General features: G+C 46.7%; 3 protein-coding genes across 4 annotated transcripts in view; 2 read left to right on the plus strand and 1 right to left on the minus strand.

The window, feature by feature from the left end:
• myo1d (myosin 1D) overlaps positions 1-27,457 on the minus strand; it is a gene marked incomplete at its 5' end in the record, with an annotated part of 171,901 nt that overhangs the window by 108,653 nt on the left and 35,791 nt on the right. For both annotated transcript variants that reach the window (XM_083635102.1, XM_083635103.1), the window contains 8 exons: positions 18,158-18,328; positions 18,610-18,724; positions 19,794-19,939; positions 20,886-21,089; positions 21,453-21,569; positions 23,587-23,682; positions 26,569-26,622; positions 26,950-27,115. In XM_083635102.1, coding sequence (XP_083491228.1) covers positions 18,158-18,328; positions 18,610-18,724; positions 19,794-19,939; positions 20,886-21,089; positions 21,453-21,569; positions 23,587-23,682; positions 26,569-26,622; positions 26,950-27,115 — 1,069 coding nt within the window. The remainder of the gene's footprint in view (positions 1-18,157; positions 18,329-18,609; positions 18,725-19,793; positions 19,940-20,885; positions 21,090-21,452; positions 21,570-23,586; positions 23,683-26,568; positions 26,623-26,949; positions 27,116-27,457) is intronic.
• Positions 2,213-7,569, plus strand: LOC310774859 (uncharacterized protein; the record flags this gene model as incomplete). The annotated part of the gene is made up of 2 exons (XM_083634990.1): positions 2,213-3,879; positions 5,898-7,569. 2 exons carry the CDS (start codon positions 2,213-2,215, stop codon positions 7,567-7,569), a joined length of 3,339 nt encoding a protein of 1,112 aa, XP_083491116.1.
• Positions 13,099-14,769, plus strand: LOC310775026 (tripartite motif-containing protein 16-like; the record flags this gene model as incomplete). The annotated part of the gene is made up of 1 exon (XM_083635105.1): positions 13,099-14,769. The coding sequence occupies one exon, from the start codon at positions 13,099-13,101 to the stop codon at positions 14,767-14,769; it is 1,671 nt and encodes a 556-aa protein (XP_083491231.1).

Genomic DNA, 27,457 nt, shown 5'->3' on the forward strand with positions numbered 1-27,457 from the left:
GGTCGAAATTGGAACAGGGATCTTGAAACCTATCTTACAAATGTGGAGCAAAGTGAACTGTACTTTTGAGTGCAGTGCTCCATTAGCTTTGTGCTTGGGATGCTGTCCCAGTTCTTAAGATATCTCAGCAGGAGGATGAGAAATCGTGCGAAGGCGACCTCTCGCTCAGCGAGCAGGTCTCCTCAGGCGGTGAGGATACAGATACCTGAACACTGAGAGATGCTCAGTGAGCTGGTCTCCTCAGGCGGTGAGGATACAGATACCTGAACACTGAGAGATGCTCAGTGAGCAGGTCTCCTCAGGCGGTGAGGATACAGATACCTGAACACAGAGATGCTCAGTGAGCAGGTCTCCTCAGGTGGTGAGGATACAGATACCTGAACACTGAGAGATGCTCAGTGAGCAGGTCTCCTCAGGCGGTGAGGATACTACAGATACCTGAACACTGAGAGATGCTCAGTGAGCAGGTCTCCTCAGGTGGTGAGGATACTACAGATACCTGAACACTGAGAGATGCTCAGTGAGCAGGTCTCCTCAGGCGGTGAGGATACTACAGATACCTGAACACTGAGAGATGCTCAGTGAGCAGGTCTCCTCAGGCAGTGAGGATACAGATACCTGAACACAGAGATGCTCAGTGAGCAGGTCTCCTCAGGCAGTGAGGATACTACAGATACCTGAACACAGAGATGCTCAGTGAGCAGGTCTCCTCAGGTGGTGAGGATACTACAGATACCTGAACATAGAGATGCTCAGTGAGCAGGTCTCCTCAGGTGGTGAGGATACTACAGATACCTGAACACTGAGAGATGCTCAGTGAGCAGGTCTCCTCAGGCGGTGAGGATACAGATACCTGAACATAGAGATGCTCAGTGAGCAGGTCTCCTCAGGTGGTGAGGATACTACAGATACCTGAACACTGAGATGCTCAGTGAGCAGGTCTCCTCAGGCGGTGAGGATACAGATCCTGAACACAGAGAGATGCTCAGTGAGCAGGTCTCCTCAGGTGGTGAGGATACAGATACCTGAACATAGAGAGATGCTCAGTGAGCAGGTCTCCTCAGGCGGTGAGGATACAGATACCTGAACACTGAGAGATGCTCAGTGAGCAGGTCTCCTCAGGCGGTGAGGATACAGATACCTGAACACTGAGAGATGCTCAGTGAGCAGGTCTCCTCAGGCGGTGAGGATACAGATACCTGAACATAGAGATGCTCAGTGAGCAGGTCTCCTCAGGTGGTGAGGATACAGATATCTGAACACTGAGAGATGCTCAGTGCTCCGATATTCTTATATTAAATATACACATTATATTACACAATGTTTTTGCAATGATCCCTCAAATATCAAACACTTGACAAAGATATGACTTGACAGGACTTGAGATATGTAATGTAGGCAGGATATTTGACAGCTTATCAATAAGCTTTATTGTACAAAATGACATCAATGCAATGAAACAGTAAACTTCACTGGGGATTTAATAATTATAAATAACTAGAAATGCAAAAACACAAATAGAACAAATATAAAATATAACTTGAATTAAGAAAAAAGATCAAATATACACAACATGTTGTCTATGACTTAAAAAATACAAAATAAAAAAATATCGGCATATCGGCCAACATATCGGCCGATACCGATATATCGGTTATCGGCCAATAATATCAGTGGGCCGAAATATCGGTCGGGCAGATATATCGGTCGGGCTCTACTACACACACACACACACACACACACACACACACACACACACACACAATTTTCCACAAGCCACTTACATAGACGGTTTTGGAACTTTATTTTTTTAAACGTTGCACTTAAAAAAGTGAGTTGGGAATAGGGGAAGAGAGGGATTTATCCTAAATGTAAATATTCCTGATGTATTTTCTCATCATCTTCACTTCATATTGTAAACGAGAGCTAAACACACACTGCCTCTTTAACACCGCTCCTCTTCCTGGTATGAAGCAAAGTCTAACCTCTCCCTCTTCCTGGTCTCAAACACAGCCAGTTCACTCTGTCCACATATTTCCTGTTCCCTCCCCTTTCACAGATCTGTCAGTTTATAGATGGGTGTAAACAACATGTCGTGAAGTGACAGAGCTGACAAGCCCATTCACTGCAGATCAGCAGTTTGTTTGGATCGGAGCCCAACTTTTTTTTCTGTTGAGAGCAAGTGAAACTATCTGAATCACTCACAAGTGAAATGGCGCAGGGAGGAATTCAGCTTGACGGGGCAAAATTCTGCTGTTCGATCTGTCTGGATCTACTGAAGGATCCGGTGGCTATTCCCTGTGGGCACAGCTACTGCATGAGCTGTATTACAAGCTGCTGGGATGAAGAGGATCAGAAGAAAATCCACAGCTGCCCACAGTGCAGGCAGACCTTCATACCCAGGCCTGTCCTGGTGAAAAACACCATGTTAGCAGAGTTGGTGGAGGACCTGAAGAAGACCGGACTCCAAGCTGCTCCACCTGATCGCTGCTATGCTGGACCTGGAGATGTGGGCTGTGATGTCTGCACTGGGAGGAAGCTGAAAGCCCTCAAGTCCTGTCTGGTATGTCTGGCCTCTTACTGTGAGCAGCACCTCCAGCTTCACTATGATGTAGCTCCATTAAAGAAACATAGGCTGGTAGAAGCCACCGTGATGCTTCAGGAGAACATCTGCTCTCTTCATGACGAGGTGATGAAGATGTTCTGCCGTACTGATCAGCAGTGTATCTGTTATCTGTGCTCTGTGGATGAACATAAAGGCCACGACACAGCCTCAGCTGCCGCAGAAAGGGCCGAGAGGCAGAAAGAGCTCGGGGTGAACCGTCAAAAAATCCAGCAGAGACTCCAGGACAGAGAGACAAATGTGAAGGTGCTTCAACAGGAGGTGAAGGCTATGGATCTCTCTGCTGATAAAGCAGTGAAGGACACTGAGAAGATCTTCACTGAGCTGGTCAGACTCATTCAGAAAAGAGGCTCTGAGGTGAAGCAGCAGATCAGATCCCAGCAGAAAGAGGAAGTGAGTCAGGCTGAAGAACTTCAGGAGACGCTGAAGCAGGAGATCTCTGAGCTGAGGAGGAAAGATGCTGAGCTGGAGCAGCTCTCACACACAGAGGATCACATCGACTTCCTCCACAGTTACCCCTCGCTGTCACGTCTCAGTGAAGCTACAGACTCACCCAGGATCCATACCCGTCCTCTGTGCTACTTTGAGGATGTGACTGCAGCTGTGTCAGAGGTCAGAGATAAACTACAGGACATTCTGACAGAGGAACGGCCTAAGATCTCACTGACAGTGACTGAAGAGGATGTTTTACTGTCACAACCAGAGCCCAAGAGCAGAGCTGACTTCTTACAATATTCACGTCAGATCACACTGGATCCAAACACAGCAAACACACTGCTGTTATTATCTGAGGGGAACAGAAAAGCAACACGTGTGAAAGAACACCAGTCATATTCTCATCACCCAGACAGGTTCATCAACATGCCTCAGGTCCTGAGTAGAGAGGCTCTGACTGGACGGTGCTACTGGGAGGTGGAGTGGAGCGGGACATACATCAAAACAGCAGTCTCATATAAGAATATTAGCAGAAGAGGAGCCGTGCTTCAATGTGGATTTGGATACAATGACAAGTCTTGGACATTATATTATCAGAACAATACTTGTTACTTCAGACATAACAGTATCAACACTCCCATCTCAGGCCCTCAGTCCTCCAGAGTAGGAGTGTATCTGGATCACAGAGCAGGTATTCTGTCCTTCTACAGCGTCTCTGAAACCATGACTCTCCTCCACAGAGTCCAGACCACATTCACTCAGCCTCTCTATGCTGGACTTTGGCTTGTTGGAGCCACAGCTGAGTTGTGTAAGCTCAAGTAGACAGGAGTTATTAAAACAGCAATGTGTGTGTGTGTGTGTGTGTGTGTGTGTGTGTGTGTGTGTGTGTGTGTGTGTGTGTGTGTGTGTGTGCGTGTGTGTGTGTGCGTGTGTGTGTGTGTGTGGGGGGGGACACTCCACATTTGTGTCACCCTTCCCACAGATCACCTGTCAATCAAACAGTGTGGGCAGAGCTTGTATTTAGTGTTGATGCAGTTTGAGTTTCTCTTCTCTGTCTGTTCAGCCATGGTGGCTATCTATCACTGCTCATTAACTACACAGCTCTTCTTCTGCTGTTGATTCCAAACAAAGTAGAAACGTAAAACGTGCCACTTCCTGTGCAACAGGAGAAACAATGCAAAAGACTTGATCAATATTGGATATAGGTTGAATCACTTTTGTGTTGTTCAAGATTCAAGATGTTGATTGTCACTCGTGTGAAAGCAACACGCAATAAATGTGAACATGGCATAAACACACACACACACGCGCACACACACACACACACACACACACACACACACACACAAGAGCAATAGTAATAGAAATATAAAATAAGAGTCAGAAAGCAAACAACGGAGAAACACTAGCAAATGATATCAATCAGTACGAGTCAGTAAGACAGAGCATCCAAGCAGACATTTCTTATCTTTGTTGCATATTTTGTATTGTTGCTGTCATCATGTCTGCTGTTTCTGTTCCACTGCACAGGCCTTAATGGAGTCTTCCTCCCTTTATTATTGTTGTTATTAAGAGATGTTAATATGTTGATGTTTGTACGTTTGTTGAGAAAAGTGAACTACAAATGTCATCATGATTATTATAAATCATTATTATTATAATCAATAGAGAGATGATTCATTGTTTACCTCCTAACAGATTGATTGTGTGCATGAAGTGAATAATGTAGATGGGAAGATTGAACCATATCGTTTTACTGATTTGATGTGTGATCAATGTGAATGTTTGCAAAGATCAATAAAGTTTGTTTTTTTCTTTTTCAACAAGTATTTCTTCTACAGTATATTAATTCCAATAAGTTTATCAAAGCTGCTAGACGATTTGACGAATCCCTCTCAAAATATAAAATAAAGTGCCAGAGGCCACTTACTTGGGCAGTTTGGTGGTCTCAGGCGGAACCAAGGCAACACTCGTTGAGGGAGGTAAGAGGAAGGAAAGTAGGAAAAGTAGGAAAAAGGTGTAGTTGCCTACGCGTTTCGGCCGCTGTGGCCTTCGTCAGGGCAGAAGTTGTGTGCTCAGGTGTGCACGGAACTTGTAGTGGTTTATGCTTCCGGTTGGGAAAATAAGTGTTTCCGGAATACGTGAAAAAAATGGTATCCAGTTCCAAAATAAAAGTATGGAAAAAAATTGCGTGAAATAAATTAAAATTACTATCGGCCGATACTAGTATACCGATATATCGTTTATCGGCCAATAATATCTACCGGTATATATTGGCGATATATCGGGCGGGCTCTACTACACACACACACGCACGCACACGCACACACACACACACACGCACACACACACACACACACACACACAATTTTCCACAAGCCACTTACATAGACAATTTTGGAATTTTATTTTTTTAAACGTTGCACTTAAAAAAGTGAGTTGGGAATAGGGGAAGAGAGGGATTTATCCTAAATGTAAATATTCCTGATGTATTTTCTCATCATCTTCACTTCATATTGTAAACGAGAGCTAAACACACACTGCCTCTTTAACACCGCTCCTCTTCCTGGTATGAAGCAAAGTCCAACCCCTCCCTCTTCCTGGTCTCAAACACAGCCAGTTCAACCTGTCCACATATTTCCTGTTCCCTCCCCTTTCACAGATCTGTCAGTTTATAGATGGGTGTAAACAACATGTCGTGAAGTGACAGAGCTGACAAGCCCATTCACTGCAGATCAGCAAATGAACATGAAGAAAATGAACTCTTGTTTGGTTTGGATCGGAGCCCAACTTTTTTTTTCTGTTGAGAGCAAGTGAAACTATCTGAATCACTCACAAGTGAAATGGCGCAGGGAGGAATTCAGCTTGACGGGGCAAAATTCTGCTGTTCGATCTGTCTGGATCTACTGAAGGATCCGGTGGCTATTCCCTGTGGGCACAGCTACTGCATGAGCTGTATTACAAGCTACTGGGATGAAGATGATCAGAAGAAAATCCACAGCTGCCCCCAGTGCAGGCAGACCTTCATACCAAGGCCTGTCCTGGTGAAAAACACCATGTTAGCAGAGTTGGTGGAGGACCTGAAGAAGACCGGACTCCAAGCTGCTCCTCCTGATCGCTGCTATGCTGGACCTGGAGATGTGGGCTGTGATGTCTGCACTGGGAGGAAGCTGAAAGCCCTCAAGTCCTGTCTGGTATGTCTGGCCTCTTACTGTGAGCAGCACCTCCAGCTTCACTATGATGTAGCTCCATTAAAGAAACACAGGCTGGTAGAAGCCACCGTGATGCTTCAGGAGAACATCTGCTCTCTTCATGACGAGGTGATGAAGATGTTCTGCCGTACTGATCAGCAGTGTATCTGTTATCTGTGCTCTGTGGATGAACATAAAGGCCACGACACAGCCTCAGCTGCCGCAGAAAGGGCCGAGAGGCAGAAGGAGCTCGGGGTGAATCGTCAAAAAATCCAGCAGAGACTCCAGGACAGAGAGACAAATGTGAAGGTGCTTCAACAGGAGGTGAAGGCTATGGATCTCTCTGCTGATAAAGCAGTGAAGGACACTGAGAAGATCTTCACTGAGCTGGTCAGACTCATTCAGAAAAGAGGCTCTGAGGTGAAGCAGCAGATCAGATCCCAGCAGAAAGAGGAAGCGAGTCGGGCTGAAGAACTTCAGGAGACGCTGAAGCAGGAGATCTCTGAGCTGAGGAGGAAAGATGCTGAGCTGGAGCAGCTCTCACACACAGAGGATCACATCCACTTCCTCCACAGTTACCCCTCACTGTCACGTCTCAGTGAAGCTACAGACTCACCCAGGATCGATACCCGTCCTCTGTGCTACTTTGAGGATGTGACTGCAGCTGTGTCAGAGGTCAGAGATAAACTACAGGACATTCTGACAGAGGAACGGCCTAAGATCTCACTGACAGTGACTGAAGTGGATGTTTTACTGCCACAACCAGAGCCCAAGAGCAGAGCTGACTTCTTACAATATTCACGTCAGATCACACTGGATCCAAACACAGCAAACAAACGTCTGTTATTATCTGAGGGGAACAGAAAAGCAACATATGTGAAAGAAAACCAGTCATATTCTCGTCACCCAGACAGGTTCATCAACTTGCCTCAGGTCCTGAGTAGAGAGGCTCTGACTGGACGGTGCTACTGGGAGGTGGAGTGGAGCGGGACATTCATCTCAACAGCAGTCTCATATAAGAATATTAGCAGAACAGGAACCGACCCTCAATGTGGATTTGGATACAATGACAACTCTTGGACATTATATTATTACAACAATACTTGTTACTTCAGACATAACAATATCAGCACTCCCATCTCAGGCCCTCAGTCCTCCAGAGTAGGAGTGTACCTGGATCACAGAGCAGGTATTCTGTCCTTCTACAGTGTCTCTGAAACCATGACTCTCCTCCACAGAGTCCAGACCACATTCACTCAGCCTCTCTATGCTGGACTTTGGCTTGTTGGAGCCACAGCTGAGTTGTGTAAGCTCAAGTAGACAGAGTTATTAAAACAGCAATGTGTGTGTGTGTGTGTGTGTGTGTGTGTGTGTGTGTGGGGGGGGGGGGGGGGGGGGGGGACTCCATATTTGTGTCACCCTTCCCACAGATCACCTGTCAATCAAACAGTGTGGGCGGAGCTTGTATTTTGTGTTGATGCAGTTTGAGTTTCTCTTCTCTGTCTGTTCAGCCATGGTGGCTATCTATCACTGCTCATGCTAACTACACAGCTCTTCTTCTGCTGTTGATTCCAAACAAAGTAGCAATTGTAATAGAAATATAAAATAAGAGTCAGAAAACAAACAATGGAGAAACACTAGCAAATGATATCAATCAGTACGAGTCAGTAAGACAGAACATCCAAGCAGACATTTCTTATCTTTGTTGCATATTTGTATTGTTGCTGTCATCATGTCTGCTGTTTCTGTTCCACTGCACAGGCCTTAATGGAGTCTTCCTCCCTTTATTATTGTTGTTATTAAGAGATGTTAATATGTTGATGTTTGTACGTTTGTTGAGAAAAGTGAACTACAAATGTCATCATGATTATTATAAATCATTATTATTATAATCAATAGAGAGATGATTCATTGTTTACCTCCTAACAGATTGATTGTGTGCATGAAGTGAATAATGTAGATGGGAAGATTGAACCATATCGTTTTACTGATTTGATGTGTGATCAATGTGAATGTTTGCAAAGATCAATAAAGTTTGTTTTTTTCTTTTTCAACAAGTATTTCTTCTACAGTATATTAATTCCAATAAGTTTATCAAAGCTGCTAGACGATTTGACGAATCCCTCTCAAAATATTCTGTAAAATATCCCAAAATTGCACGCAGTTGTCAATCTACAAGGTAAGGCCATCTCTCTTTCTTCTGGAAAAGCTGACATTTTATACAAGGTGTAGCAACCACTCTCATTTGCATCCTCTCCTGTATGACTGTGATATACTGATCATCTTGAGAGAAAAGGCCTCTACTGATCTCAGTATATAATCACAACACGTGATGTACTGTACGAAAAGTAGAATGATATTACTGACAACAAATGGGTAGTGGCCCAGTGAGGCCTGAGATGCATATATATTTTGCATTAGACAAGACATCTGCATGCATATAATCAATCATATATAATCATACAAGTGCATTTCCATTCTCTTCGGCTATTACGTTTCTGCATTACTCACTGGCTCTCCAGAGCCTGTGGGCAAAAACTCAGTGTCTCTAAACCGGCCGTTTCACAGATCAAGGAAGGAGGAACTGGCTCATTATTGCTCCTGCATTTGTGAGACAGTAATTTGCGAGGCATTGTCAACGGGTCGAAATTGGAACAGGGATCTTGAAACCTATCTTACAAATGTGGAGCAAAGTGAGCTGTACTTTTGAGTGCAGTGCTACATTAGCTTTGTGCTTGGGATGCTGTCCCAGTTCTTAACTCATTCATCGCCAGTTTAGGACTGCCAATATTTAGCACAGGCCAAAGATTTTCATAATTGTTGGTCATCTTTCAAGACCCACAGTAAATTATCTATTAGCACCAGAGTGATTTGCAATACCTCAAAATGAAGATGTACGTCTCTGGGTTCACCAGGGAAAAAAAAGTGAGCTTTTAGCATGTTCTGTACTCTACTTATAGCCATTTATATACACCCTGTTTTCCCCCGAAAGTTCTCCCAGAGAAAATGAACAGGAGAAAAGGCAATTTTTGTAAAAGGGCACAATCTCAGGCATAACTCACTCTCAATTCTTTTATTTTGAACTGTATTGACATCAGACATGTAAATATTATTCGTTAGGACACAAATGACAAAAAAAAAATATATATATATATATATATATACACATGAAGTGCTTTTTTTTTACATTCAACAATACAGTTTACTCGGTGTGAGTGTGCAGACAGACAGACAGACAGACAGACAGACAGACAGACACACCGACAGACAGACAGACAGACAGACAGACAGACAGACACACACACACACACACACACGATCCCCCTTTTAGATTTCTAACCCAACATAGGATAAGCAATAACCACGCCCTGTGGCGCTGGGATTGGCCAGGAGCAACACTGGAGGGCACGCAGCCCAGCGATTTCATGAACCAACTGAAGAGCTCTTGAGAAGGACAGCGGGCTGCTGTGAGTGCCTTCTGCCCGCTGCTGCCTAGCTGTTCCTGTGTTTATTTTTGATTTGTTCTGGTACACCCGTCCTCGTCCATGTCTCCCTGTCATATCAACTCTGCTATTTGATCGTTCCCGTTTTCCCCTCGGCTATTCAACACGTCCTCACCGCCCTCGCAAACTGATCGATCATTTCCTCATTCCTCCGATGATCAAACACATCTCTTGATTACTTTCTCCCGTTTTCTCCTGGCTGGCACAGAGGAAGGCGACTCCAGCTCGTGCAGCGCGCCGAGGGCGTTTCAATGGCGTTTCTCCTGTCTGCACAAGGAAGCGTTACCCGTTCTCTGCTTTTCCTCTTGCTCAATTTCAAAACAACAGCTGCGGTATGTGTTTGATCGCGTGCTGTCGGCTACCCTTTGAAGGCAGGGACCTGTGTCTGTGTCACAGGCTGGGCAAGTGTTTGCTGCAGGCGCTGCACCAATAAAAACAAAAACACGTCAAAGACGTCATTGGCGGTGAATGAGTTAAGATGTCTCAGCAGGAGGATGAGAAATCGTACGAAGGCGACCTCTCGCTCAGTGAGCAGGTCTCCTCAGGCGGTGAGGATACAGATACCTGAACACTGAGAGATGCTCAGTGAGCAGGTCTCCTCAGGCGGTGAGGATACAGATACCTGAACACTGAGAGATGCTCAGTGAGCAGGTCTCCTCAGGCGGTGAGGATACAGATACCTGAACACTGAGAGATGCTCAGTGAGCAGGTCTCCTCAGGCGGTGAGGATACAGATACCTGAACACTGAGAGATGCTCAGTGAGCAGGTCTCCTCAGGCGGTGAGGATACAGATACCTGAACACTGAGAGATGCTCAGTGAGCAGGTCTCCTCAGGCGGTGAGGATACAGATACCTGAACACTGAGAGATGCTCAGTGAGCAGGTCTCCTCAGGCGGTGAGGATACAGATACCTGAACACCAAGAGATGCTCAGTGAGCAGGTCTCCTCAAGCGGTGTGGATACAGATACCTGAACACTGAGAGATGCTCAGTGAGCAGGTCTCCTCAGGCGGTGTGGATACAGATACCTGAACACTGAGAGATGCTCAGTGAGCAGGTCTCCTCAGGCGGTGAGGATACAGATACCTGAACACTGAGAGATGCTCAGTGAGCAGGTCTCCTCAGGCGGTGAGGATACAGATACCTGAACACCAAGAGATGCTCAGTGAGCAGGTCTCCTCAGGCGGTGAGGATACAGATACCTGAACACTGAGAGATGCTCAGTGAGCAGGTCTCCTCAGGTGGTGAGGATACAGATACCTGAACACAGAGATGCTCAGTGAGCAGGTCTCCTCAGGCAGTGAGGATACAGATACCTGAACACAGAGATGCTCAGTGAGCAGGTCTCCTCAGGCAGTGAGGATACAGATACCTGAACACTGAGAGATGCTCTGTGAGCAGGTCTCCTCAGGCAGTGAGGATACAGATACCTGAACACAGAGATGCTCAGTGAGCAGGTCTCCTCAGGTGGTGAGGATACAGATACCTGAACACTGAGAGATGCTCTGTGAGCAGGTCTCCTCAGGCGGTGAGGATACAGATACCTGAACACTGAGAGATGCTCAGTGAGCAGGTCTCCTCAGGTGGTGAGGATACAGATACCTGAACACTGAGAGATGCTCAGTGAGCAGGTCTCCTCAGGCAGTGAGGATACAGATACCTGAACACCAAGAGATGCTCAGTGAGCAGGTCTCCTCAGGCGGTGAGGATACAGATACCTGAACACAGAGATGCTCAGTGAGCAGGTCTCCTCAGGCAGTGAGGATACAGATACCTGAACACTGAGAGATGCTCAGTGAGCAGGTCTCCTCAGGCGGTGAGGATACAGATACCTGAACACTGAGAGATGCTCAGTGAGCAGGTCTCCTCAGGCAGTGAGGATACAGATACCTGAACACTGAGAGATGCTCAGTGAGCAGGTCTCCTCAGGCGGTGAGGATACAGATACCTGAACACTGAGAGATGCTCAGTGAGCAGGTCTCCTCAGGCAGTGAGGATACAGATACCTGAACACCAAGAGATGCTCAGTGAGCAGGTCTCCTCAGGCGGTGAGGATACAGATACCTGAACATAGAGATGCTCAGTGAGCAGGTCTCCTCAGGTGGTGAGGATACTACAGATACCTGAACATAGAGATGCTCAGTGAGCAGGTCTCCTCAGGTGGTGAGGATACTACAGATACCTGAACACTGAGATGCTCAGTGAGCAGGTCTCCTCAGGCGGTGAGGATACAGATCCTGAACACAGAGATGCTCAGTGAGCAGGTCTCCTCAGGCGGTGAGGATACAGATACCTGAACACTGAGAGATGCTCAGTGAGCAGGTCTCCTCAGGCGGTGAGGATACAGATACCTGAACACTGAGAGATGCTCAGTGAGCAGGTCTCCTCAGGCGGTGAGGATACAGATACCTGAACACTGAGAGATGCTCAGTGCTCCGATATTCTTATATTAAATATACACATTATATTACACAATGTTTTTGCAATGATCCCTCAAATATCAAACACTTGACAAAGATATGACTTGACATGACTTAAGATTATGTAATGTAGGCAGGATATTTGACAGCTTATCAATAAGCTTTATTGTACAAAATGACATCAATGCAATGAAACAGTAAACTTCACGGGGGATTTAATAATTATAAATAACTAGAAATGCAAAAACACAAATAGAACAAATATAAAATATAACTTGAATTAAGAAAAAAGATCAAATATACACAACATGTTGTCTATGACTTAAAAAATACAAAATAAAAAAATATCGGCATATCGGCCAACGTATCGGCCGATACCGATATATCGGTTATCGGCCAATATCGACCGATAATATCGGTGGACGGATATATCGGTCGGGCTCTACTACACACACACACACACACACACACACACAATTTTCCACAAGCCACTTACATAGACGGTTTTGGAACTTTATTTTTTTAAACGTTGCATTTAAAAAAGTGAGTTGGGAATAGGGGAAGAGAGGGATTTATCCTAAATGTAAATATTCCTGATGTATTTTCTCATCATCTTCACTTCATATTGTAAACGAGAGCTAAACACACACTGCCTCTTTAACACCGCTCCTCTTCCTGGTATGAAGCAAAGTCCAACCTCTCCCTCTTCCTGGTCTCAAACACAGCCAGTTCACTCTGTCCACATTATTTCCTGTTCCCTCCCCTTTCACAGATCTGTCAGTTTATAGATGGGTGTAAACAACATGTCGTGAAGTGACAGAGCTGACAAGCCCATTCACTGCAGATCAGCAGTTTGTTTGGATCGGAGGCCAACTTTTTTTTTCTGTTGAGAGCAAGTGAAACTATCTGAATCACTCACAAGTGAAATGGCGCAGGGAGGAATTCAGCTTGACGGGGCAAAATTCTGCTGTTCGATCTGTCTGGATCTACTGAAGGATCCGGTGGCTATTCCCTGTGGGCACAGCTACTGCATGAGCTGTATTACAAGCTACTGGGATGAAGAGGATCAGAAGAAAATCCACAGCTGCCCCCTGTGCAGGCAGACCTTCATACCAAGGCCTGTCCTGGTGAAAAACACCATGTTAGCAGAGTTGGTGGAGGACCTGAAGAAGACCGGACTCCAAGCTGCTCCTCCTGATCGCTGCTATGCTGGACCTGGAGATGTGGGCTGTGATGTCTGCACTGGGAGGAAGCTGAAAGCCCTGAAGTCCTGTCTGGTGTGTCTGGCCTCTTACTGTGAGCAGCACCTCCAACGTCACTATGATGTAGCTCCATTAAAGAAACACAGGCTGGTAGAAGCCACCGTGATGCTTCAGGAGAACATCTGCTCTCTTCATGACGAGGTGATGAAGATGTTCTGCCGTACTGATCAGCAGTGTATCTGTTATCTGTGCTCTGTGGATGAACATAAAGGCCACGACACAGCCTCAGCTGCCGCAGAAAGGGCCGAGAGGCAGAAGGAGCTCGGGGTGAATCGTCAAAAAATCCAGCAGAGACTCCAGAACAGAGAGACAAATGTGAAGGTGCTTCAACAGGAGGTGAAGGCTATGGATCTCTCTGCTGATAAAGCAGTGAAGGACACTGAGAAGATCTTCACTGAGCTGGTCAGACTCATTCAGAAAAGAGGCTCTGAGGTGAAGCAGCAGATCAGATCCCAGCAGAAAGAGGAAGTGAGTCGGGCTGAAGAACTTCAGGAGACGCTGAAGCAGGAGATCTCTGAGCTGAGGAGGAAAGACGCTGAGCTGGAGCAGCTCTCACACACAGAGGATCACATCCACTTCCTCCACAGTTACCCCTCGCTGTCACGTCTCAGTGAAGCTACAGACTCACCCAGGATCGATACCCGTCCTCTGCGCTACTTTGAGGATGTGACTGCAGCTGTGTCAGAGGCCAGAGATAAACTACAGGACATTCTGACAGAGGAATGGCCGAAGATCTCACTGACAGTGACTGAAGAGGATGTTTTACTGCCACAACCAGAGCCCAAGAGCAGAGCTGACTTCTTACAATATTCACGTCAGATCACACTGGATCCAAACACAGCAAACACACTGCTGTTATTATCTGAGGGGAACAGAAAAGCAACACATGTGAAAGAACACCAGTCATATTCTAGTCACCCAGACAGGTTCACCAACTTCTGTCAGGTCCTGAGTAGAGAGGCTCTGACTGGACGGTGCTACTGGGAGGTGGAGTGGAGCGGGACATTCATCTCAACAGCAGTCTCATATAAGAATATTAGCAGAACAGGAACCGGGCTTCAATGTGGATTTGGACACAATGACAAGTCTTGGGCATTATATTATAACAACAATACTTGTTACTTCATACATAACAGTATCAGCACTCCCATCTCAGGCCCTCAGTCCTCCAGAGTAGGAGTGTACCTGGATCACAGAGCAGGTATTCTGTCCTTCTACAGTGTCTCTGAAACCATGACTCTCCTCCACAGAGTCCAGACCACATTCTCTCAGCCTCTCTATGCTGGACTTGGGGTTTGGAATGAAGCCACAGCTGAGTTGTGTAAGCTCAAGTAGACAGAGTTATTAAAACAGCAATGTGTGTGTGTGTGTGTGTGTGTGTGTGTGTGTGTGGGGGGGGGGGGACACTCCATATTTGTGTCACCCTTCCCACAGATCACCTGTCAATCAAACAGTGTGGGCGGAGCTTGTATTTTGTGTTGATGCAGTTTGAGTTTCTCTTCTCTGTCTGTTCAGCCATGGTGGCTATCACTGCTCATGCTAACTACACAGCTCTTCTTCTGCTGTTGATTCCAAACAAAGTAGCAATTGTAATAGAAATATAAAATAAGAGTCAGAAAGCAAGCAATGGAGAAACACTAGCAAATGATATCAATCAGTACGAGTCAGTAAGACAGAACATCCAAGCAGACATTTCTTATCTTTGTTGCATATTTGTATTGTTGCTGTCATCATGTCTGCTGTTTCTGTTCCACTGCACAGGCCTTAATGGAGTCTTCCTCCCTTTATTATTGTTGTTATTAAGAGATGTTAATATGTTGATGTTTGTACGTTTGTTGAGAAAAGTGAACTACAAATGTCATCATGATTATTATAAATCATTATTATTATAATCAATAGAGAGATGATTCATTGTTTACCTCCTAACAGATTGATTGTGTGCATGAAGTGAATAATGTAGATGGGAAGATTGAACCATATCGTTTTACTGATTTGATGTGTGATCAATGTGAATGTTTGCAAAGATCAATAAAGTTTGTTTTTTTCTTTTTCAACAAGTATTTCTTCTACAGTATATTAATTACAATAAGTTTATCAAAGCTGCTAGAGAAAATGTCAAACTAATATGGCATTATACACCCGCACAGGCTTAGCTGTGATTACTGGAGCAGCTCTGCAGCTCGCGCGCAAACGTACACAGATTAGCCCTCATTCACACAAGACGCCCAACGTAAGCAGAACTGAAGCTTGAAGCAGGCACAAGCTGAACGGACGCCTAACCGTTCACACAAGAAGCCTTCTCTTTTACTCTCAGCGCCTACTCGGCGTGCCTTGAACCCACCCACAACTCCCATGGACTTCATGCCTGGCTTCACGCGTCACGCTTGGAAAATAGGCGTGAATCCAGAACGATCGTTTGAACGTGGCGTGAGCGTGGCTTCGGCGAGGCTTCAGCGTGACACGCGCGCGGGTGGTGTGTTAACAAGGACGCCTAAATGAAACTTGTGGGTTAAGCGTAGGTAGAGCTTAGGTTGAGAGTTGCTTTGGCGTCCTGTGTGAACGGGGGCTTACACAAGACACACACACACACACGCATGCGCGCACACACACGCGCACACACGCACGCAAACACACACACACACACACACACACACACACACACACACACACACACACACACACATTGCAATACCTTTATTTGTGTTCACATTTAGACAAAGAATCCTTGAACACAAACAATAATAGATGCACACACACAAACACACACACACACACACACACAGACACACACACACACGCACACGATACACACACACACACACACACAATGCACGCAGCCATCGAAAATGGATAGACAGGTAGCGGCAAGTACTGTAGTGGCATTAAAGACTCTGTCCAATATGTTATGACAACACATTTCCAGACAGTAAAAAAGAACTTTGGCTAATGTTCCACGCCAAGATTGGTTCCAGGAAGTAACAGTTGGATCACAGTAAATTTCAATCCTTTAATTGATTTATTTTTTAATCCAGGGCTCTGCTGCCAGAGGAACAGACAGAGGAACAGACAGAAGCAACAGAAGGGCGACTGGCTGCAGAGGACTTATTGACCCAGAGATGATGCAGGACTCGGGAAGGAAAGCTCCACAAATCAATACAGCCCAACCGCACAGACTAAGTCTAATCTTCAGCTCACCTTGACTCCACCTTGCTTCACTAACCTATGCCTTTGTAGGTTTTTAGTCACTTTCAAAGCAACCTTGACTTGATATTGTTGCTTTACATCACACAAGGGGACCATCTTTGAATAGGTTTCTGACACAGTGCCTCATGTTTGCTGGAAGTGTTCCCCATTTACGCTGCCCAGAAATAAATACCAGTTCATTCATTTCCACTGCATCACCACCTCGCTCTCCCTACTTCCCAGTTGTCCATATCTGTCATTAGGTTCCTTCCTAAATAACCCCCCCCCCCCCCCCAACACCCATTCTAACACAGCAAAACACCAGCTCCATAGACTCCCATTGGCTGCCAGTGACATCACTCGGGGCAAAGTGTCGAGTCAGACGCCTCTATGGTCTTTCTCTGACAGCTGTTGCCCCCTTGTGTTCAAGGAATGAACCGCACCTTTTAAAAAGGGCCTGTGAGGGATGAAGTATTCCTTGCGTGCTGACTTCAAATCAGCTTTCCTCACTCCCGTTGCACATCTTACGCATTAGTGGAGACACTGACCCCAGATCAGTGTGGCTGGGTGACGTCACCCTACTCCTATCTCAGTCATTTGATCCCAAACAGGAAGCTCAGATGTGAAGAAAGTAAATTGGCTTCTATTCGTCTAGCCACACACAGACCATTAAGAGTGACTTAGCATGTAACCCTTCCCAGATGGAGCTGATATACTAAACCAGATTGTGCTCAAGACTCTTCCTCTGGTGCTAATTGTTACTTATTACTTGTTACTTAACCTGCCCTCTGGTGTTCTCCGGTTACCACCAGCATTGTCCAACAGGCATGGAGATACTGAGGTCCTATTTCGTTCAACTTCAGTATTAGAACTGTTGTTATTGCATTTTTTTGCTTTGATATAACCACTATTAGTGTACTCATTGGAGAGGACGATCGCAAACATGCGTGAGAGTAAACGTCACTCATGACCTTCACACGTGGAATGATAAGAGTTAAATAATGTATGCTTTACTTTACATTTGAGCCTAAATACAGCGTACATTTCATGCATATTATTTACATATCCGACGCCACCACATGCCCCTCCCCCTCCACCCCCCACAATAGAGACACTGCATGAAATAGGCCACGCCCATCACGGGGGAAAAGATCCGTTAATTTCCACACACCAGCGCGATTTTCCTTGAATTAAACATAGCTAAAAGCTATTGTGTGGTGGGCTGCGCAGACAACAAATGTAAAAAATCGTTAGTTAAAGTTTTTTTGTACTCCCGAGGAAAACAAGGAAGCCATTGAGAATTGGCAAGAAGAAAAATGTGGATGTTGCAGTAAGTTGGAGTGTTCATCTTCCGTATATACGATCTTTTTGTGCAACACCCGGCCATGCATAGGAGAACGCCAGGATTGGACGGGAGTTTTTGTTTTCCCCCGTTTTGGGCGTGGTTTCTGAATGATGACGCGCTCCGCAGTGTCTCTATAGCATCCCCATCCCACACACACACACACACACACACACACACACACGTTTAGCGTCCTACCTTGCGGCTGGTGTAGTGGGCGTGCTTGGCCAGCTTGCCGTTGAGTCCCTGTAGGAAGACCTCATCCGTGACTTTGCCCACGTTCATACAGGCTTCGTCCAGCACAGAGAAGATGCCCTTATGCTGCTGCTCCACCAGGTCCACAATGATCTGGTTGTTGAAGTAGTCAATCTGGTCACATTGCGTGGGGCGTGGGGGTGGGAGTAAAGTTAGGGGCAACTCATGTATACAACCGGTTATGACAAACACATGGATAAGAAGATTTTTAATGTAACAAGTTGAAGAAGATAATCTGCTTTGATCCATTTGCCGAAACAAAAACATAGTGTATATTGAAACAACGAAGAATTGGCCCAAAGGTTGGCATGAGAAATGCAAATGAATGGGTCATTGTTTTCCTGCCCAAGTAGACAAAACATTCAACAGAGTAGGACAAAACGTTTGCTCCGTACATGTTTCCAGGGGATGCCTTCTCTCTGGTACTCTTCCTGTTCCTGCTTCAGCACCAGCTGGATGAACAGCTGCTGCAGCTTCTCATTGCAATAGTTGATACAGAACTGTTCAAAGCTACAGGGCAAGAAGACCCGGGGGAAACAGAATGTGTGTTAATGAATATGAATATGTTCATATTTGTAAAAATGAGAGCTAAACCCCTCGCTCTTTACAACCAACACAACGATAGGATCAAACGATAACTATGGAGACAAAAAGGCAACGTGTGAATGCAGCCACTGAGTGAAAGATTTGATATGAAGATGCAAGTTACTGACACTAATCCTAGATAGTGGTGTAAACGATCTCTACGGGGTATCGCATAGGAACCAGGACTGGCACTAACTGCAGAATCTAGTCCTCCTAACCACACATGGGCAAAATACGGCCCCCGGGGCCATCTGTGTGGCCCGCGATGGAATTGCAAAAAAAAGAGAAAAGAAAACGCAGGTGTCCAAATGTTCATGTCATTCTGGCCAATACTCCACTTCTGTTATAGCATTTCAGTCTGGAATATGGAATATCTTTCAATAATCTTTATGACTAAAAGGCTACATTGAAGTAGAAATTTAAATAATTAACTCATTGGTTTTGGATTTATTTAGCTTCAAGAGTGCATTTTTGTTTGTGTGACCCCCAACACAGGCTTTGATCATCCCGGGCCACTTACTGATACTTATGCTTAAATTAACCCAACCCACTCATATTCTGGTTTATTTCAAGAAAAACATTTCAGCTAGTGGAAATTCTAATTGGCTGGTAACTTTCAAATCTAGCAGCCATATTGGCAGATGGTCAAAAAAGTTAATTTCAAGCCCTGCAGGGAGAGCAGGTGGTGACATACTGTAGGAGTGAGTGAGAAAAGGATCAAATATTGGTGGTTAAGACTGAATAATGACATCACAACTGTTCATTTAAAATTAGTTATTCCTCTAAACCTGCCTTCAAATGCAGCAGATTTTTCGCGCTGGCGCTGTTCGGCCCTCAGCAAAATCTGGTAACGAGGAAATGTTTTTGTGGTCCTCTCTATCATCAAAGTTGCCCATCCATGGGTTACAGCATGACAATATTTGTTCGGCCCCCGGCAACAATCTGGGTTTCTCATGTGGCCTCCCATGAAAAATAGTTCATGTCCTGTCCTAACCTGTTGTTCTGGAAGATCTCAAAGCCGTAGATATCCAGCACCCCGATGACTGTGTTCTTCCCGTGGACTCTGGCATCGTAGTTCTTCACCTCGATGATGTCATTGATGCGGCCCACAATCCAGCAGAACAGACGCTCATACATGGCCTGAGGACGACAAGATATCCAGCAACCGAGAGAAAAAGAAACAACTCTTACAGAAGTATTGCTGAAATGAAAGGAGAACTCATTATGAGATGACATGGCCCGTGGTTAGCCATTTTGAAACGTTTGCTATTTTTGAAATATTGAGCAATGAATTTGAGGTAACATTCTCCCCTGGACTGATCTTGATACACTCACTATATACCGGTAATGATGTTTTTGAATACATTTAATGTATTTTTCGAACCAGATCATAAATCTCTCTTCTTCAGCGGAGGCCGGAGTGATGAAAGAGCTTGAGCTTGGTGCAAGTGTAGATGGAGGAGATAGAAGCTCTGGACCACTCATAGTGGAGTAATGAGCCACGCTGAAGGGCTGATGTCAAGAGGGTGGAGCGATCACGAAAGAAAATGAAAAGGGTAGTGAAAATATCACTACCCTTGTGATGCAGGGAAGAAGTGGGTCCACTTTCAATCTGGTCTCTCAATCCATCGTTTTAGAAACCGGTGTCTACTGGATAAACCACCGTGTGTCAGTTTAGCCTGAGAACACTGGGAACACTGGCCAGCTCTGGTCAAGCTAAAGTGCCTTGCTCAAGTGCACCACGGACGCAACAGTGTGGCAAACACAACAACTACCGAGTACAGATGGGTAAGCTGAGGGTGAAAAACAGTGAGTCACACATTTGTGGGCAACAACAGACAGTTGTCTGCCTACACACTCCCCAGCCTCTGTCTGGACACACAACATTGTGACTCATGCTTGTGTGAATCAGTGTAAATCTATAAAATATCACCAAGTACTGAGGAGAATGTCACATCCAGACTCTTTTCCAATGCAAAGCCCACTGCAGGGAAAGTGGAGCGGATACGCCTGAATCGAATGATATGATGTGAATGGACAGCATGAACTTTAAATCAAGTCAAATCAATGAAACTACAATAATAACCTTGGCGAGAGCGTCCCGTCCGTAGTTGGCCTCCTGCGCTGTGTGCTGTTTGTCGATGACGTCGCGCCCTGTGGCCACGGTGCGGTACAGCAGGGCCTTCTCCACGTTCTCCTCCTTGGTGGACAGCAGGTCTCCGATCACAGACACCACCTTGGAGTTCTCTATCAGGATCACGTCACCGTCCACCCCAAACGTCAGGTTTCCCTGGGAGAGAAGACGAGCAGAGAAGACGGCTTTGGATTTGGTGGGAGAGAAGGAGTAGCTGAATTGTGGAGGAGACACCAGGATATCAGCAGAGCAGTTGATCCCCGTGCGTGCTTTTGATTATGTTCAGACTAAATATGACGGACAGGTGGGAGGACAGACAACAAGTTGCAATGCGCCAACAGAACCGGAGTGAAGTTTCAAATCCTTAAGAGTCACAGCACATGGACAGTTTCCCATGCCAGCCCAGGACAAGTGGTCCACTTGGATGTTATGGCACTAATTCAGAATCCTTGTATAGAACTTGACCCATATTGGGACACAACTGGCACAGAGCCGGGAGTTGGTATTATGGGGTATTACCAGATGTAGGATGATGGCCAGGATCTTGTAAACAGTCTGAATCTCGTCCCCCGTGAAACCGATCACTTTCATGGCATCCGCCACGGCTTTGAAATCAGCTCCATCATTAATGCAAGACTAGAGGGAGACAGAGACAGAAAGACAGAGACATAAAGAGAGACAGAGACAGAGAGAGACAGAGACAGAGCGACAGACAGAGACAGACAATGAGAGAGAGGGTGGGGAGAATAGCGACAAAATGAGTTAATGCGAAGGATGGAAGCTGACGAGAACTTTTTATTTGACCACTGAAGCAAATGCAAATTTTTAAAAAGCAACAACATATTTTCAATGGTTTGACTATGTCCAAGCATGTCTGCCCTTCATGTGAGGTCTTCCTGTGCTTGTGTATGTATTGAATATGGACTCCGTAAGTTAATATCAATATTTCCCAGCACCAATTTCGGCAAGATAAACACCTGTACATTTATAGAGCTGCCAATTACAAAAAATAAATTAAAATACAAGGATTCCCCAACTAAAAGTCCTGACACATCAGGAGCGTTTTCTTCGTGCGATTAATTCGCACGTCAATAATATTTTCCGAACCTATATCAGTCAATGCAACCGTGCATACCAATGGCGAAGTTTCGCTGAGCGTTATTGCGGTATTTATTTTTTCGAACCACGGTGGATTTTTCAGAAATTCGCTTCCGACGTGTACACACATCTGTGGCTGTGACTGACAGGTGGGTCAAAACCCGCATCGCAATTTCGTGCCGTATATTCGCATCGCTCTTGATGTGTAAGGACCTTGACACTAACAACATATTCCTCACTTTCTTCCCCCCTTTCTTTTCACAATTCATACAGCTGGAATATCAAATCCCCACAGTTGACTCAACAGCAGTCTGGGGTTGAGCTGAGGCATCTGCCTATAAAAAAACACTGTGGCACACAATGCACAAAGCGCCACCTCAGCTGTTTGGTTGCATTGTGTTCCATGACGTCAGCCTGTTTGTTGCAATAAAGTGGTTTGGTTCCTATTCCTGATGCTCTCATGCAGAGGCTGCAGCACAGAGAGCAGCAGCAGATGCTGTCATGTGACAGCTGGGATGTAGTAGCTGACATTGAACCAGCTCTCTCAAAGATGGTGAACATTGAGACGATCATGTTTTCCTCCTCCTACTTGTCTTAAACCACGCTGTGTAATGTGATAGGTGTTATGTTACTAGTTACACAAAGCAGTCATTGTACACTGCGGTGAGGCGAGGATAAAACAAACGCACATCTGTAAGCCATGTGCATCCTTGTGTTTATCCCCCTGCAAACAAACATCATAGAGACAGTCCGCATGTCTGGGAACGCCCACAAAATGTTAAACGGCTGGCGCGCGAGTGGGGTAAAACCGCCGATATATCTCATGGGATGACTCACCAAAAGACGGTGCTGTGGCTCTAAACTACAGCTTCGGGGGTTCTAGAGCAGAACACAAGACGTCTGCTCAGATGTGCGTTTACTGCGGTGGTTAAATCCCCGATCGTGTCTGCCTGGGCTGGGCTATCAGCTAAATTCTAACTTTGCTGAATGGATAGAACGGGGGTTTTTACCCCACCCTGACCACGCACCCAGCCAGGCTAAGCCAGCTAACCCAGCGTCTATTGTGGGCGTTCCTAGAGCCTGTATGGGCGTTCCCAGACATGCGGACTGTCTCTATGTCACAATGACACTCTTTCAGACATTCACAAGAACCAAAGGCTGGATTTGACTGTTCATGCTCTGCCACTGCAATAAACTATGTCACTATTTTTGTGAAAGAATTGTGTATATTGGCTTCACATCTGAGCACAGAACCACAAGATTTTTTTTTAGCTGCGACTGGACTGGCAGCGCGGTCTGTCGGTTGGTCCGCAAAAATGTCCGCATTTGGACGTTACTAGTGCAGTGCCCGTTCGCCCGGCTGCTGCACAGAGGGCTGTTTGCTTTTTAGCTGTGACCAGCAGCTAAAACATTACACCCAAAGCAGCCATTTTGTGTCGAAAATGCAGGAAGAAACACGATATAAAAAGTATACAAATCATATCAGTGCATGGCCCTATCATTTCTATATCATGTTTGTGTTTTGAAGTACGTGGATCTGTGTGCTATAGACTACCTTGACCTGGCCTCCCACTTTGATGTAGTTGTAGACTGTTGGGTCCTTCTGGATGTGAAGAGAGCGTAGCAGGGACTCAGGTCCTCCTCTGAGCAGCTGGTGGATGAACAACCACATACAGTTTATAACACTTTAGACAGCTTTTATTTATTGGACAGTTAAGCTCTTACACAGCACACACTATTCATGTTGCTTCTGTCAAATTTCATAATTGCAATTTATTTGCATCATACTATACTGTAGCCACCAGTATCCCCACACATGTTACCATCTATGAAATTCAAATATTTTGAAGATTATCCAGGACAATATACATACTTTATTTAATCAGGTGTCCCATAGTCTGCTAGACAACAGCCAGCCATTTACTTGCTAACAAGCCAAAAATCTCTGCACCTGCATAATTGCTTGGTGCCGAATTTCCAACACTGGATATCTGATGCCCAAATACAGAAATCCTGGCATGCAGGGGAGGCACTGGCATGCAGGGGAGGCACTGGCATGCAGGGGAGGAACAGGTATGCAGGGGAGGCACAGGTATGCAGGGGAGGCACAGGTATGCAGGGGAGGCACAGGCATGCAGGGGGGCACAGGCATGCAGGGGAGGCACTGGCATGCAGGGGAGGCACTGGCATGCAGGGGAGGCACAGGTATGCAGGGGAGGCACAGGTATGCAGGGGAGGCACAGGCATGCAGGGGAGGCACTGGCATGCAGGGCACTGGCATGCAGGGGAGGCACAGGTATGCAGGGGAGGCACAGGCATGCAGGGGAGGCACAGGTATGCAGGGGAGGCACAGGTATGCAGGGGAGGCATGCAGGGGAGGCACTGGCATGCAGGGGAGGCACAGGCATGCAGGGGAGGCACAGGCATGCAGGGGAGGCACAGGTATGCAGGGGAGGCACAGGCATGCAGGGGAGGCACAGGCATGCAGGGGAGGCACTGGCATGCAGGGGAGGCACAGGTATGCAGGGGAGGCACTGGCATGCAGGGGAGGCACTGGCATGCAGGGGAGGCACAGGCATGCAGGGGAGGCACAGGCATGCAGGGGAGGCACAGGCATGCAGGGGAGGCACAGGTATGCAGGGGAGGCACAGGTATGCAGGGGAGGCACAGGCATGCAGGGGAGGCACAGGCATGCAGGGGAGGCACAGGTATGCAGGGGAGGCACTGGCATGCAGGGGAGGCACAGGCATGCAGGGGAGGCACAGGCATGCAGGGGAGGCACTGGTATGCAGGGGAGGCACAGGTATGCAGGGGAGGCACAGGTATGCAGGGGAGGCACAGGTATGGAGGGGAGGCACAGGTATGCAGGGGAGGCACAGGTATGCAGGGGAGGCACAGGCATGCAGGGGAGGCACAGGTATGGAGGGGAGGAACAGGTATGCAGGGGAGGCACAGGTATGGAGGGGAGGAACAGGCATGGAGGGGAGGAACAGGCATGGAGGGGAGGCACAGGTATGCAGGGGAGGCACAGGTATGCAGGGGAGGCACTGGCATGCAGGGGAGGCACAGGTATGCAGGGGAGGCACAGGTATGCAGGGGAGGCACAGGTATGCAGGGGAGGCACAGGTATGCAGGGGAGGCACAGGCATGCAGGGGAGGCACAGGCATGCAGGGGAGGCACAGGTATGCAGGGGAGGCACTGGCATGCAGGGGAGGCACAGGCATGCAGGGGAGGCACAGGTATGCAGGGGAGGCACAGGCATGCAGGGGAGGCACAGGCATGCAGGGGAGGCACAGGCATGCAGGGGAGGCACAGGCATGCAGGGGAGGCACAGGCATGCAGGGGAGGCACAGGTATGCAGGGGAGGCACAGGCATGCAGGGGAGGCACAGGCATGCAGGGGAGGCACAGGTATGGAGGGGATGCACAGGTATGCAGGGGAGGCACAGGTATGCAGGGGAGGCACAGGCATGCAGGGGAGGCACAGGTATGCAGGGGAGGCACAGGCATGCAGGGGAGGCACAGGTATGCAGGGGAGGCACAGGCATGCAGGGGAGGCACAGGCATGCAGGGGAGGCACAGGTATGGAGGGGATGCACAGGTATGCAGGGGAGGCACAGGTATGGAGGGGAGGCACAGGTATGCAGGGGAGGAACAGGCATGGAGGGGAGGCACAGGTATGCAGGGGAGGAACAGGTATGCAGGGGAGGCACAGGTATGCAGGGGAGGCACTGGTATGGAGGGGAGGCACAGGCATGCAGGGGAGGCACTGGTATGCAGGGGAGGAACAGGTATGCAGGGGAGGCACAGGTATGCAGGGGAGGCACAGGCATGGAGGGGAGGCACAGGCATGCAGGGGAGGCACTGGTATGCAGGGGAGGAACAGGTATGCAGGGGAGGCACAGGTATGCAGGGGAGGCACAGGCATGGAGGGGAGGCACAGGCATGGAGGGGAGGAACAGGCATGGAGGGGAGGAACAGGTATGGAGGGGAGGCACAGGTATGGAGGGGAGGAACAGGTATGGAGGGGAGGCCCAATCATCTCTCACTCAGTCCTGCATGCTGAGTACCATTTAAGTATCAAAAACTGTGTTTGAAATCAAACTTTGATTACTGTTTAAATCATTGTTTAAATAATTGCACTGGAACTTTAAGAGTGGACCACCTAATATTGTTCATATTGTTAACTAATTTTCCTACCCACTCCTATACTCCTATAGATGTATGTTGAAACCAAAGGGGTATGTTGATGACTCAAGTACTGAACATTGATTAATATTCCGACTGGCAAGTTCAGTCTGGGGGTACATATTGATAACAAACAAATAACAAAATAAACAAAAGCACGCACTCAGACTCAGATTCAGACACACGCACGCACACTCGCACTCGCACTCGCACACACACACACACACACACACACACACACACACACACACACACACACACACACTCACACACACACACACACACACACACACACACACACACACACACACACACACACACACACACACACACACACACACACACTCACCTGATAAAATGAGTGAAAACTTCTCTCCCCTTCCTGTTGGAAAATGACCCTGGACTGATGAAAAGAAGCAACTTTTAAGTCAGAATCTCTCTCATGAAGATACAATGACACAGACACATATACTGAATCATTTAGCAGCTGTCTTTGGGCCACCTCTCGGAGCAAAGGTATTCTTGCTATATCGGGATACAATGGTCGTATTACAACTAATTTATTGGAGGTACAATACAGGTACAAAAACACTTAAATAAATTGTGAATTGTTAACTAATGCTTCTTGTACTAAATGAGTGAGTAAAGCCATGAATACAATTGTTGTACTCCATCGCCTGGCTCCTGTGATGAATGCCCTGTCTCTTCACCTCCGTCTGCTGCCCCCTACCTTCTCCAGCAGGTAGTTGTTGATGTGGCCCCCGATGGGGTCTCCCTTGAAGTCAAAATTAATGTCCATGTATTTTCCAAATCGGCTGGAGTTGTCGTTGCGGTTGGTCTTGGCGTTCCCAAAGGCTTCCAGCACACAGTTGGATTTCAGCAGCATGTTTTTCACCCTGTGGAGAGGCAGGATGGTGTTAAGGGTAGTGTGGCCTACAGGAGTACTACATCCAGGTTAACAGAGTGACGTACTGTATATGACTGTTACATCCAGGTTAACAGAGTGACGTACTGTACAGTGTATGACTGTTACATCCAGGTTAACAGAGTGACGTACTGTACTGTATATGACTGTTACATCCAGGTTAACAGAGTGACGTACTGTACTGTATATGACTGTTACATCCAGGTTAACAGAGTGACGTACTGTACAGTGTATGACTGTTACATCCAGGTTAACAGAGTGATGTACTGTACAGTATATGACTGTTACATCCAGGTTAACAGAGTGATGTACT

The sequence above is a fragment of the Poromitra crassiceps genome (assembly GCF_964638095.1).
Source record: "Poromitra crassiceps genome assembly, chromosome: 4".
Taxonomy (NCBI): Eukaryota; Metazoa; Chordata; class Actinopteri; order Beryciformes; family Melamphaidae; genus Poromitra; species Poromitra crassiceps.